This window comes from Dunckerocampus dactyliophorus, chromosome 13 (assembly GCF_027744805.1).
Source record: "Dunckerocampus dactyliophorus isolate RoL2022-P2 chromosome 13, RoL_Ddac_1.1, whole genome shotgun sequence".
In the NCBI taxonomy this organism is placed as follows: domain Eukaryota; kingdom Metazoa; phylum Chordata; class Actinopteri; order Syngnathiformes; family Syngnathidae; genus Dunckerocampus; species Dunckerocampus dactyliophorus.
The window spans coordinates 27,106,361-27,120,089 of NC_072831.1; the positions used below are offsets into that span (position 1 = coordinate 27,106,361).

Genomic DNA, 13,729 nt, shown 5'->3' on the forward strand with positions numbered 1-13,729 from the left:
GTTTTATTTACATAATACTGTCGTTAACTTCTTGTGTGACAACCATGAACGTTGAAAAACGATAAGAGAGGTGTCGCATTATGGGTTCTGCGCTCATCTTTAAAAAAGGTAAAACTGTATACTTTTATTGGTTATTAACTTTTAAAGATAATGTGTTTTGTTGTTTGCCTTTACATTTCTCAAATGGGGGGGACGGTACACTCTCAAGGGGTGCGTGAGAGATAGGGAGGACTTTTAATAGTTATGCAGACCTGCCAACATGTATGAATTTGTCGTACTCAGCATGCAATTTGACTGTGAATGCGCTTGTATGCTTCACCGCTCTCCATGTTGTTGCATTTCGCCGGTTTCAGTTTCGTGTTCAGTCGGTACAGTACAGAATAATACATTAATACATTAAAACATTTCTCTCCCCCAGTGGGGGCATGACAGACATAACTGAGGACCACTGTGGTTAGCTTCTTTTTACACTTGTGTGACAATTAAGAAAGTTGGAAAAAAACATGTTGTATGAGTTTGGCATTCGTCTTTAAAGTTAAAATATTTGTGTTTGATTTATTTATTTTTTTTAACATTGTACAGCTGTTAACTTCTTTTTACACTTACAAAATTAGCACTTAAGGCATGTTTGCATACAAAGTGAGCTCCTTTGTATGATGCCCAAGGCTGTTAACAATGTTAAAAAAGTTATTTAGCATGTACTGCCTGTACCGATATGAAATGCTTTATGATGCCGACAGTTTGACTGTGGTGATGATCAGTTCTTTCTTTGCCATTATGTCCTATGGGAAAATGGTCTCAGAAGATGAGCTAATCGAACGTTCAATCTCAGTTTCCTTTTTTCCTCTGCAGAGAAAACTACAATTTGTGGCCTGTGGCTGTTTTTTTTTTTTTTTTTTAAAATTGGTCCACGGCCCATTCTAAAAAATAAAATTTATCAAGAAAACTAAAGAAAAATCTGCAGTCATTTTACAAAAATAAAATTAAAAAATTAGGAAGAAAAATAACATCATAACATATCAACAGCATAAAGCAGCAACATTAAGTTGAAATATTAAAGAAAAATGTTATTTTTTAAAAAGGCTGTCATATTATGAGAAACAAACAAAAACAATGAATAAAGTTGTAATTTTTGGAAAATGGGTTGCAGAAAAGTTCTGTTATGAGAATAAATCAAAATATTATTGGAATAAAAGGTCATAATTACGAGAACAAAATTTCCAAGAGGAAAGCTGAAATAGTTGGAAGATTTTAAATAAAACAAACAACAGCAGAAATGGGCAAAACACAAGTGAAGAAGAAAACAGAAAAAAAGTAGCAATTTTACAAGAATAAACTCATAACATTGTGAGAAAAAAAATAAGGTCATTTTAGTAGCATGGAGTTGAAATATAAAAAAAGAATAATAAATTGAAGTTGTAATATGAGAAACAAACAAAATAAAGTTGTAATTTTGGGGGGAAAAAAGTTATATTTTAGGAATAAAGTCAAAATATTATTGGAAAAGTCATAATATCATGAAAAGAACATTTATTAAAGTTATTTAAGAAGACAGTTGAAATATTTAGAAAATTAAAAAAAAAAAAACCAGCAAAAACAGTAAAGACCAAAGTTGAAACTAAAAATAGGCTTTTTCACCTGTATCGCCAAGCTGAAATGCAGATTTTCTACAAATATATAGAACTTCTTAGCATATCTACATGTGTTGCTTTACAAAATATCCAAGTGGCCCTTGCATCCTTTCATTTTTCACTATGTGGCCCCCACTGGGGAAAGTTTGGACACCCCCGGCGTAAGTGTTAGTAGTGAAATCCGTGTTAAACCACACAGGTAAGGTACGGCCTAGAGAGAGTTGAAACGCCCGATTGAGGGAGGTCACTTACATAGTCATGGAAGGCCTTGGCCTCGCTGGAGTGCTCGCACGTCTCCCTTCGGTCTGGAGCTGCACAGTACAAGTCCCAGAATACGCTGAAATGGAAGGAGGGGGAGTAGAGAAAAGGTCGCAAGGGTTAGCAAATGGAGCAACGCAAGCCAATGTGTAACAGCTATTCATAACCCATTCACACACTCTCGCTATCAGCGTAGTGCTCTTAAAACTGCCACTTATGCACTTGAGCATCGGCGTATGGCGGGACACAATGCCCGCGTCATCCCCCCCTCCCCCCAACCCTCAATCAGCCTCTCACTCGCTGTAAATACACCTCACTGACAATGTAGTACACCTTGTAAACTTATCACAAGTCCTTGCGATAGAGCAACAAGGCAGTCCAGTGATTGGGAATGGGCTGAGACGGGTAGGTGTAAACCCTGTCAATACAAACTTCGATTGCAGTCTATTTGGGCAGTGGAAGTGGGGGAAATCACCAACATGACCGGCAACACTATCCGCCAAGTCTCTAAGAGGTCCTAATTGGATCAGTCTGTGCGTATCGATTCGGGGCTAGGAAGCGGGTGGAACAGAGACACACGGTTAAACACAGACCCGATCGGGCAGCCGCCGCGCCTTGCTAATTTGCCAGTCCCAAACCGTGTGAACTTATGGATGTTTTGATCGGAAAAAGTCAACTAATTATCCGGCTTAGCCTCCCTCCGTGATGAGGTCAGAGTGCACGGACGCCGTAGCGGCATGCATACCAATGTGTTGTTCCAAAGCAAACTCGAAGACAACATAAATGTATTTATTTCCATTTTACGAGTGTGCAAGAGAGGAATGACCATGACATCCGATGGTTCCCCCACCCCCGGTTAACCTGGGTTGTAACCTTTTCAAATTATTATGCTGCCCATCCTCTTACTAGCTATTAAAAAACACGTCCTTGGTTTTCATATTGCTGATGGTGCTTGGCGGGCCCCGATGTTCGTTCTTATGACTCAGCAGAATCACCCCCCGAGGTGAAAAGTTACACTACACACTGTACTAAACACCATTTAAAGCTAAATGCGGAGTCTGGACACTTAAATATTTGCTTTATTGTTATATAGGCGGTATGTTGACCATTTCCAGCTTAACTGTCTTTGATTCAGTGTTTTTTTTCTTTTTTTTTGCTGTAGGTTTGGGTTCTGGGTTCAACATAGGTCATGGGCAGGACACAAGATCTCGCAAGATTAAAATGTGACAAGATTTCACGTTCACAAAAAAACTGTCTCATGGGCACTATGGCTGTGACGATACTACTTCAATATATTAATCACACAATCAATGAAAATGAACTTGCTAATTTTGCCAGCGTCAATACATTGCCATGTGCTTGCGCGTCTGTTTTCCTCGTCTCTCCTCACGCCAGTCACTCGCACTCTCCACACTGCTAACCATGCTAACACTCTCATAACAAACACAGTCACAACATAACACTAACACTAGATAACACTAGCTAATAACAATAATGGATTCGATTTTATGGCGCTTTTAAAGGCACCCAGAGTACTTCACAATGAAGTGAACTCATTATTAGTTCACTCCTCATTATTAGTTCACTCCTCAGTCACAGACTTGCGATGGTCATCTACATCTGTATCCACAGCTGCCCTCGGGTAGTCTGACGGAAGCGTGGCTACCAATTCTCTGCCTCTCCGACCACCACCACACATGCAGTTACTGGGTGGAGGGAGCGAGGATGGAACCATGAGGATCGAACTACCAATCTTCTGGTTTCTGAAGAACCGGCTCTACCTCCTGAGCCACTGCCGCCACCAAGTGGCTGAAAATATTTGTAAAACCCTGCCTTACCAAAAAAATACTTCTACTATACCATTTTACAAGCCGCTAAAATCACTTTGTTCCAGTTTGGACAAAAGGTCATGAAAACTAAACGCGCATTAAACAGCGTCAATAGAGGGAATCTGGCGTTAATCAGTGATTACATTGACTCAACAGTCCGAGCTAATATATGTGCGCATGTAAAACGGCTTGACTTTTAATTGAGCGAGGTAATTTATTCGCCCTGGGGTCTGGTTTAGACTCCCGCTCTGGGCTTAATCCAAGTCTCGATGGTCTCGTCGTACAGTCGTGGGCGTGTTTGGATTCGAATTAAGTCGAGCCGTGGCACAATCTTCTTAAGGTGAGGGGTTTAGGATCACCTCCGGTGGTATGTGTAAGTAAGTAGCCGGCGTTCATTTACCACCGGTGCACTGCTAATATCGTTTATGCTAGTTTTAAAAATGTTGAAAGGACATCGACTACTGGGTAACTGCATCTGGCTTTACAGTAACATGCTTACAGCCGCTCCTATTTAGAGTGAATGACAACTGCGTGTCATGTTATTAAAACAAGCAAATTGGCTGATTTAAAGTGTTTAAACTGCTGGACAGACCTCCCCCCCACCCCCCTTTTAAGGTCAACCCTTAGCCAGGGGCAGAAATGACAGCAGCGAGGGGGCAGAGATGGCGACCGAAGGGGTGGCACAAAAGAAGGCTGGAATGCAACGGGATAATCTGCTAAGAATCCTTCTGCTGCCCGAACAAAGGAGGAAAAGTGGGAGGGTGGGGGAGACACAAAGGGTGACCAGGGGGTAAGGAGGGGGAGGGGACCCAAAAAAAAAGTAGGGGGTAGTTGGGGAGGGCATCAATTCTCTAACCATCTGGATCTATTGTTTCAGGAACGGGGGCTGAAAGATGGAAAGCTGGAGGAAGGGAGAGGACACAGAGGGATGTGGTGGAGGGGTGGGGGGGTCACACCCTCCGTGAGTCTGGTCACCCCCAAGGCTGAGACTCTGTGGCCAGCCTCACACCAACGGCGTCATCATAAAATCATAAATCACGACAAGACACCAGCCGTTTTAGTCCAACAGGCGCAACTGTTCTTGTGCACGCTGGGGACCATCAAAAGGATGGGGTCGCACCCTCGTTTGGAAATGGGGACCATGTTGAGAGTGGGTGCCTTGTCAGTTGTCGTAGAAGAAATAATATGTGATGAAACTGCTGCACTGATAGCAATAAAAGAGTGACACTCACCACCACCACGAATGGAGAAATCCAGGGGGCTCCCCTAATGTGATGTTCTTCTCCCATCGGATCTTTGAACGAGAGAAGAAAGAGAAGTCACAACAGGTCATTCAGGACAGGAGGGCTCCAATATGTTTTCATAGATATCTTTACCCACGTTTCCACGTCATCCAGGATGGTTTGGAACGTTCAAGCTACTAGCAGGGCAACAGTGTCACCACCCAGACAGTTCAGTTCAGTTCTTCGAAGTACTTTTTTTTTTTTTAGACGTTTTCGAGTTCATGAAAGCTACGAGCATAACATCAAAACACTTCGACGCTGTACCTGCCTATTCGTTTTTATTGCTAAGTACTGTAGCTTGCAGTTTTCAAAAGTGTGAGGCGGCCCACCCCTGGGAGGCAAAAAAAAAATCTTCAGGAGGTGCAGCAGCTTGAGAAAAACAAAGAAAAACATTATTTTCAAACCTGCTAATCTAACTTCAGTGAAACTTTGAAGACAAAGAGACCAGATCTGTTATTTGACTTGAAAAAGTTTCTCATAAATTCCGGTGTATAAGTCGCACCCACTAAATTTAGAGGGAAAACCAGATTTGTTCTTATGTAAGCCGCACCGGTTTGTAAGCTACACGTGTCCATGTCATAAAGTGGCATATTGTGGTGCACACGAGTCCGCGACGACCAGTCAGCTCTTCATTTGACAGGAGCCAATCATGAGATACGAAAAAACTTACGACGAGCTGTCAAGCCATTGGAAATAGCAGGAGGTCATTACTCAATATAACAGTCTGACTCACGAAAGATTTCATCTTACAAACAACATTAAACTCATCACACAGCAACTATCAACTATATGAGTTTTATATGGAAAACCCCCAAAACTTTAAAGTGTTCCCATAATACATTTTGGTTGAGAAAACCTAGCATAGAAAACGGTGCTGCAATTTTGGTTCTGTCCACCAGAGAAAGCCAGGGGACCTGGCGCCCAAAGCAAAAAGAGGGAAGCTGACGTCATGGCAGCGCCCCAATGAATGCATTGCTCAGACGCAATGCCGTAGGGAAAACTTTAAAATGTTTTTTTAAACTGATATTGGGACATGTTTGTATATTTGTATATACAACTTTTGAGTATTAAGTTGCCGTGTGATGAATTTAGTCCTGTTAGTAAAGTGTTCTTTGAAAGATGAAACAGTGAGTCAGACCTATGTTATTATACTGGTATACACTGTGTACTGACCTCCACTGACTTCCAGTGGGTTGACAAGCTTGTTGTGAGCGCACTAAAACTGTAGCTCCTGATTGGCTCCTGCCAAAGAAAGACCTATCGTTGACTGACTCACGAGCGGCACAGTATGTAAACAATTAGTAGTAGTTCTGAAGTAAAGGTGATGTCACGAGATTAGAATTTAGCCATAAATTAGCCGCGCCGCTGTATAAGCAGCAAGGTTCAATGTTTAAAGAAAAAAGTAGTGGTTTATACACCGGAATTTACAGATTTTCATCTATGGAAGTAGGTTCTTTGTGGACCCCCTATGCACACTGCAGTTGGCACCTCTAATGTAAGGGTGCCACAACCTGGTACTACAGTCGTGGAAAAAATGATTAGACCACCCTTGTTTCTTCAGTTTCTTGAGCTCTTAAATTAAATGCTTATGCGATATATTCGTTATTATCATTATATTTGTCCAAACAAATGTACCTTTAGTTTTAGCAGGCATTAAAATGGATAAATAAACTGAACAAACAAAGGTGGTCTAATCATTTTTTCCATGACTGTATATGAATCACTATTTTCCTAAGTTATGACAATAAACTTGCAAAACATTTGCATACCTAACCAAACCAAAGTGACCCGCTTGGGGTTTTTTGTCTCTTCTTCCACTCCAATCAACCCGACTCTCCCTTAAGCTACGCAGGCATTGTTGTTGTTGCTGCATTGGGTGTTCCCCGGGTCAAAGGTGGCATGTCGCGGCTTACAAGAAAGCGGGAAGCGGGATGGCCGAGTAACTTTATAGGATTTGTCTCATGAAAAATGTACGCCACACCTCGCGCTCATGTAATCGGCATGAGGACAGCTAATACCGGAGAGGACTACAAGAGACCTGATAGGGTTTTAGGATTTTGGAGTTTTAGATTCTGTGTTTGATATAATGCACAATGTGAGCAAAAGTATTGGGATGCCACATTTATCAACCGCAATAACAGCTTCCACTTTCTTCAGAAGACTTTTGCCAAGATTTTGGGAAATTTTCAGTAATTTATGGAAAGTTAGGCCATTTGCACTGTGCTGGACCTGGGTATGACTCCGCTCTGTGTTCACAATTAAGCACTCATGCCGCGGCCCATTTGCTTGTGCCATTGCTTCTACACGGTTGTACTACTGCAGTTTCCCTGACTTTGTGGATTATTTTTTAGTTGAACCGATTATTTTAACTGTGCAAGGTGGCAGCTGTCATTACTTGCGAGAAGAGTCATCACATTAATGAAATGGCACCTCTTTACTGTCGCCGGTGAGCGAGCGTGCCATGTGTTTGACTTTTGGATTATTTGCAGTCTTTGCGTTCTATTCCAATGATGAATTGTGTCAGTTATCATTAAGAACCAGCAAGACGTGATCGCATTACAGTCATTAGCAGCGTTTACACTTGCGCGCTTTTTGTCTCCGCATTGTCCCGCAATTCGCCTTGGCAATGCATGTCACGAAAAGGTTGAAGACTAGTTTACGCACTGTTTGCGCACTTGCCACGCAATTCTTGACTGAAAATGGTCTACCACGAAACAGCAATCATTAATTAATTTCTGAAAAACCACGATACAGCAAGGGAGCTATAAATCGAACTGTAATATTGTGAGGGACAACTGTGCTGTTGACGCTGGATGCGCATGGGTATGCATTGTCACCACCACTTCCGGCCTCCGTGAAACTGTCGTGGCATTATTTGGTCCCGCCACAGAAGGCATCACCCCAGCTTCATTAATTCATTCAGTGACCCTCAACTCCAGAAAAGAAGCTCTCATTACAGAAAAGAAAGATAAGTCTATATATTTTCTTGCATCTGCAAAAAGAGAATGCAGAAAGAGCAGGAAGAAGGCATATACTTGGAAAAAAGAAGGCACGGACAGTGCGGGAGAGGGAATTGCTGACTAGAAAACATCGCTTTGGGCTTCATGATCAATTAACAGAAATTCACAAGGAAGATCCAGGATTACCCCATTCATGTGAATGAGACACGCTTTGAAACTAGGAGGTGGGAATGTCTGGCCACCTCATGATTCAATGCAATTACGTTTCAGAGGCCTCCGATGCGATGATTAAACAATTATCGATGCATCTTTTTCTGTGATCAATAGTTATTTCATGCATAATTTTTTTCTGTATATAATTTTTACTCACTGTGTACTACTAAAACAAACCATATTTGTAATGATTAAAAGAAATATGAAACAAATGAATTTACTTCCATTATCTTTTAATAATTGGAAGGTTACATCTACCAACATATATCCCATTGCACAGAACCAGTGGGAAAAGTAAAGTACGCCAGTAGCAGCATGTATAAAATTAACGCACTTCAGCATATTCTGAGTAACCGACATTAAAAATTCTGCCATTATTCACAAATAAATAATCTATATCTGAATTCAAACTAAAATCCTGAGCATAGAATCTCTGACAAAATATTTTTTGCTGTACAGCAAAGTTAAAAACAACTTTCATACAAAATATAGAAAATATTTCTGTACCAGCGGCTCTCATACAAGAATTATACTTGCAGACATCAGCATATTATGAATAACCAAAAAAAAAAACTAGGCTGCCCTTATTAACAATTCCAGTGTCAGTGAAATAACGTTGTGATGGGACGTTGTATCTGGGTTCCGAAGTGCGCAACAAGGCACGAAAGCCCTGCTTCTCAACAACGGAATGCAGCCACAAATCCTTCACAATAAAAGGTGCGATTGACTCTGTGATTCGCTTAGCCTTTTCTGAGTTGGGTGGAAAATTAGTTATAACCTGCTCGATGGTTCTCTGGTTGGCAGCAACTTCAGCTGGCTGTTTTTCTTCCTGGTTCGGGTGGAAACGTGTGGTTTCTCATATTTGTCGTGTTCCCAAAATATTTTAAGTTTGTAAGACAACGCTTGCATATTGTCTGGCTCTTGTCCAGCTCATTTTTACCTTCAACTACGTGAAAACCAAAGTGCTTACAGACGCTTGCTTTTAATCCAGCGGGTGCAGGTTGGAGTTTACGCTCAGCCATTTTGGTAGCGTCTTTAACTTTGGTGCACCACCTTCAACTGTCTGGGCGGCACTTCCGTTTTCCGTCTTTTTGCTCCGTTTTTTTTGTTCCGTCAGCATTGATTGACATTTCTGACTAGTTCATGGAAATTATATTTCAAAATTTTATTTGCGCAATGGCACGCAGCCCCGCACAGTTTACACATACTTCATACCTGTTTACCACCAATTTACTCACTGCAAAAGTGTGTACCACTGTGGGGAGAAAATGCGTGCAAGTGTACTCAAAGATCCACCGTGGTCCACCTCGTCCAATCATGCCAAAGGAGAAGAGACTGAAGAGACTTTTGGCCACTCTTGATGTTAAAGCACGTATCGCACTTCTCAATGAGCAGCGAGTGCTAAATAAAATAAATATTTCATGTTCTCAATAGCATTGGGGGTGTGAAAAATGTCTGTCCCTTAGTGCGGCCATGACAAAAGAAAAAATAAATGAAAATAAATGAGAACCACTAGTTTAGGTTAAATAGGCTTAAATCCTGATTCCAAGATTCTTGTCCATAGTCACAGGTATAGATTTAAATAATCCCAGGCAAACATTGTACTTCTAAAGTAGCAAGTCTTACCTCAGACAGGAAGGTCTGTGCCGACTTCTGTGCGCCCACGTGTAGCAGATACTCGTACACATACAACGCCAACCTGAAAGGCACAGGAAATATAAAAAAGGTTAAAAGACCCAATTTAGCTTGCAAACTTTTCGTGACCTTTCCCTTTCCCCCGTTTTGAATTTTACAAGCAAAAACAATGTAGAGGTGTAAAGCGGAGTCGTTCGCCTGAATAACACCGTGTGAATAAAATGCGAAAATATATATATTTTTAAAGTTCCACAATAGTTTGATGTGTCTGAGACGATCACAGTAGGATTGCGATGCTTTTATAGATGAACTTTAAAGGGGGAACACTTTACGCTATCCTTTTCTACAAAAGCCTGAGTGAGAGCTTTGTCAAACAGCTATTCTAAAACATTTAAGACATTAAACTTCATCCGACTCTCATGCTCATCTCCTATAACAATCAGCGACTGCTTGCAGAGAGCACAATAATCTAGTCAATAACTACATTCAATGAAGTAAAAGTGGCACAAAAAAAACCTTCAAATTAAATCACTGCCAATACAAACAGCGGGGGAACGCTGCAATCCCCGACTAGTGGGGTCTATTACCAGACACCGACGGTGCAGAGGAGTGGGGAAACCCCTATTGACCCAACATTGTGCTCCCCAACTCCCTGCCTTAGTCATGTTTAATAGGCCATTAATGGACCATCAATCGACCGGCGCTGTGGACATGAAGGTGGCCCCGTGTGCCTGCAGCAGAAAGCCCTCTTGACGGGACCGATCTGGCCCTAATGAGTGGGACAGTAGACCACTGTCATCATCAGCTGATCGATGAAACGCTGTTTTGAGATAATCTGTCTGTCTTTTGTCATAAACTGCTGATAAGCTCTTAGTATTACCATTTTTACGAGTATTTCAGTCTGAGAAAGCCCAGAATTAATGTCTCAATTCCAATAACTGCAGAATCTCCTATAGTCACCGGGTGTGTGGTCTACAATGAATAAGCTGCATTTGAAGTATCCTGGAGTAGTAGTAATGCACTTTAAAATGTTGGGAGTGGGACCGGTGTGAAAGTCATGCTTGTTACACTTGCTCCACTGTTGCTTACAACAGCGCTATTAAAGCTGACTGAGCAGGCTGTTCCCTAACGCTATTACAACATTGGTTCTGTGGCTGCTGTGTTTTCTCATGCACCCCAAATCATTACTCAAGTTTTAAAAATATGTTTTATACACACACACACACACACACAGGTGTCCCTCGTTTATCACGGTTAATTGGTTCCAGACAGGTGAATTTCTGCAAAATGGGATTCCATATTTATAAACTGATATATTCGTAGTTGGAGCATATAAAACCTCTTTACAACGTCTTAAATACGGTTTTTAACATTATTAGAGCCCTCTAGACATGAAACAACACCCCCATAGTCACTTTTGCACTCGTATTACCCAATAGAATAGACATAATAAAAGAAAATAAGACATAAATAAGACATAATCACATGTACTACAATGGTTTCAGGTCCGCTTATTATGAGCGACTTTGGGCTTGTCTTTTCTGTAAAGTCGCTTTTAAATTCCCAAGTTCCCTGTTACTTGGGGCATGTTTTCTCATAGAGCTAGTCGCTTCTTTCTGACCACACTGACACACATGCAGTACATCTGGCCTACGTAGGGCCCAATTGCAGATGGAATTGGCCAATAAAAACGGAATCTACTGTGGAATCTCGTGGAAATTGACAAATTGTGAATGAAATGCTGTCATCGTGAGGAGAAGGAATGCTTGCGTGGGGAACTAGTTCTCTGGGCGACTGCTCAACCGTGGCGGAATCTCACCACAAAAACTAACCCGCGCCCTCCCGAACTAAACATGTTGAAACGGCGAACTGAAACACCAATGGCGTAAAAACTTGGAAACTCCTCTTACGGAACGTGAATGGAAGCTGGCTGGGCAAATTTTGGAAAGAGCGTCTCTCCATTTTTTGCCTCTTTGCAGTTTAGGTAACTAAATTAAGCATTTACTGTATTGTTATGATTATTCTGGAGACTAAATTGTATTTGTGAGGACTTTAGCATACTCGAAAACTCACCAAATCTTGCCACTACAAGTTTTTGGGGTTTCTTGGGGTGTGACACCCCCCAAAAGTCACTCAATGATGCGTCGTACTACTACTACTACTTGGCTGCAAAGAGCAGTACAAGAACATGTCATCAGCTATGGAATGTTAAGCTACATACAGTACCACCATGCTATGGCACAACTCCTGACATGGATTTCTGAACATACTGAGAGAGAGTCTCTCATCTAAGTGAAAATAATGTACAAATAAAACAATCAAATGCAGATCTTTAAAGTCTCTACACTTGCGCAACAAGCTCCAGATCCAGTCTTCAAAAGTTGTGTAGGTTTAAAGCTCGTTTAAACACAAACAGTAGCTTTTTCGGTATGCAGCGTTTGCAAAACAGACCGGTTTGGACACCTGCCACAAATAGTTAACGTGATCTGTCAGTCAAGTCTTTCGACTATCAGTGCCTAAGCATAGAGGATGTAATTTAACCAAATGGTGAAATGTCGATGTAAAACAAGCAATCCAAATAATCCTGCGCTATAAAAGTGTCACAAGTTCATATTGCGTGGAGCCTCAGGTGACGACGAGAACGACCACACAATAAACTTCCTATGCTTTCGGCTCGCCGCAACACGTGACACAAGAATAGAACTAACCAGGATGAAGCGGGCACAAAATAATCATCCTCGCTAGCCGTACATTTAACAACAATCATAAATGAGTCATGTGATCCAGCCTGGAGCAATTACTGTATCATAATTTATGCTACACTATAGGCCACAGGCTATTTTGGCACGTTGTTTCTGAAAGGACAAGGATTGAATTTCCGGTGCAAGAAAGGTAAGAACAGACAGGTTCTTCCAGATGTGTCGCAAGAATTCCGTCTAGAAGCTTCCAAAAGTTGACCAGCTAAAGCATGCCAGTTTAGCTTGCAACTAACCTCCGTCATGTGCCAATGACGAACACACAGTAAACAACAATGAGGACATGCAGCATTTTCAGAATTGGTCTGTCGAATAATTGTGGTCCCTTCCCGATAGCAGCTTGCCAAAAATTGGTAGGGTGCGGTTGAGTTTCTTTGGTACGACTTTTGATAATGGAAACACCAAACATGACATACCCTTGCTGGATTTTGTGTTCTACAATGTTCCACGGGCCAATAACAAGAGTCGCAGGCCGCAAATGGCCCCCTGGCAACACTTTGGACAACCATGGTCTAGGGCCTAACCAATTCCTTGAATAATCAAAACAAAAGCTTCAGATTAATCAACTAAGAAAATAATCATAAATTGCAGCCAAACTTTGTAGCCTACGTTTTTGTGCCATCAAATCCAAAATCTTTCAGTTTTTAAGAGTACATCATCCCAATAAAAGTCCACTGAAGTATATGAAATATGGTTAAAAAGAGCAGACACAACATGAGTGGTACAAAATACGGCATGCCTAAAAAGTCAAACAAATAAACTTTAGCTTTGTTGCATTTTTGTTGTTTTGCAACGCCGCCGTAGGTGGTTACTGTAATGTCCAGGACAGTGGTTCCTTTTTTACTTTTTACAGTCACATAACCCTTCAGACATTTGACCTGAAGCCATGTACCCCCTACTCCACACAAACATCAACCTTTTTATCTTAAAAAACTTGAAATATTGAACATAATTAATTGGTGTATTCATTTTATAGTAATTCCGGGTCAAAAATGTATATTTTGCATGGTCACATGAGCACCGATAAATAGATAAGTAGATAGTAGTGCTTTGTTGAACGTGTCTGTTATTGTATTTACTACTGCTAACAGTAGAGGGTGCTGTATACTCATGTGAGTTGGAGAGTGCAGCGCCACCTAGTCTCATTATGTGTTTACGTTCCTG

General features: G+C 41.3%; 1 protein-coding gene across 5 annotated transcripts in view; it reads right to left on the reverse strand.

Moving 5' to 3' along the window:
• Nucleotides 1-13,729, reverse strand: part of LOC129192091 (single-stranded DNA-binding protein 3-like) — a 56,180-nt gene that overhangs the window by 36,093 nt on the left and 6,358 nt on the right. For all 5 annotated transcript variants that reach the window (XM_054795626.1, XM_054795625.1, XM_054795624.1 and 2 more), the window contains exons 2-4: nt 9,801-9,873; nt 4,951-5,012; nt 1,884-1,968 (exon numbers count right to left, since the gene is read on the reverse strand). In XM_054795626.1, coding sequence (XP_054651601.1) covers nt 1,884-1,968; nt 4,951-5,012; nt 9,801-9,873 — 220 coding nt within the window. The remainder of the gene's footprint in view (nt 1-1,883; nt 1,969-4,950; nt 5,013-9,800; nt 9,874-13,729) is intronic.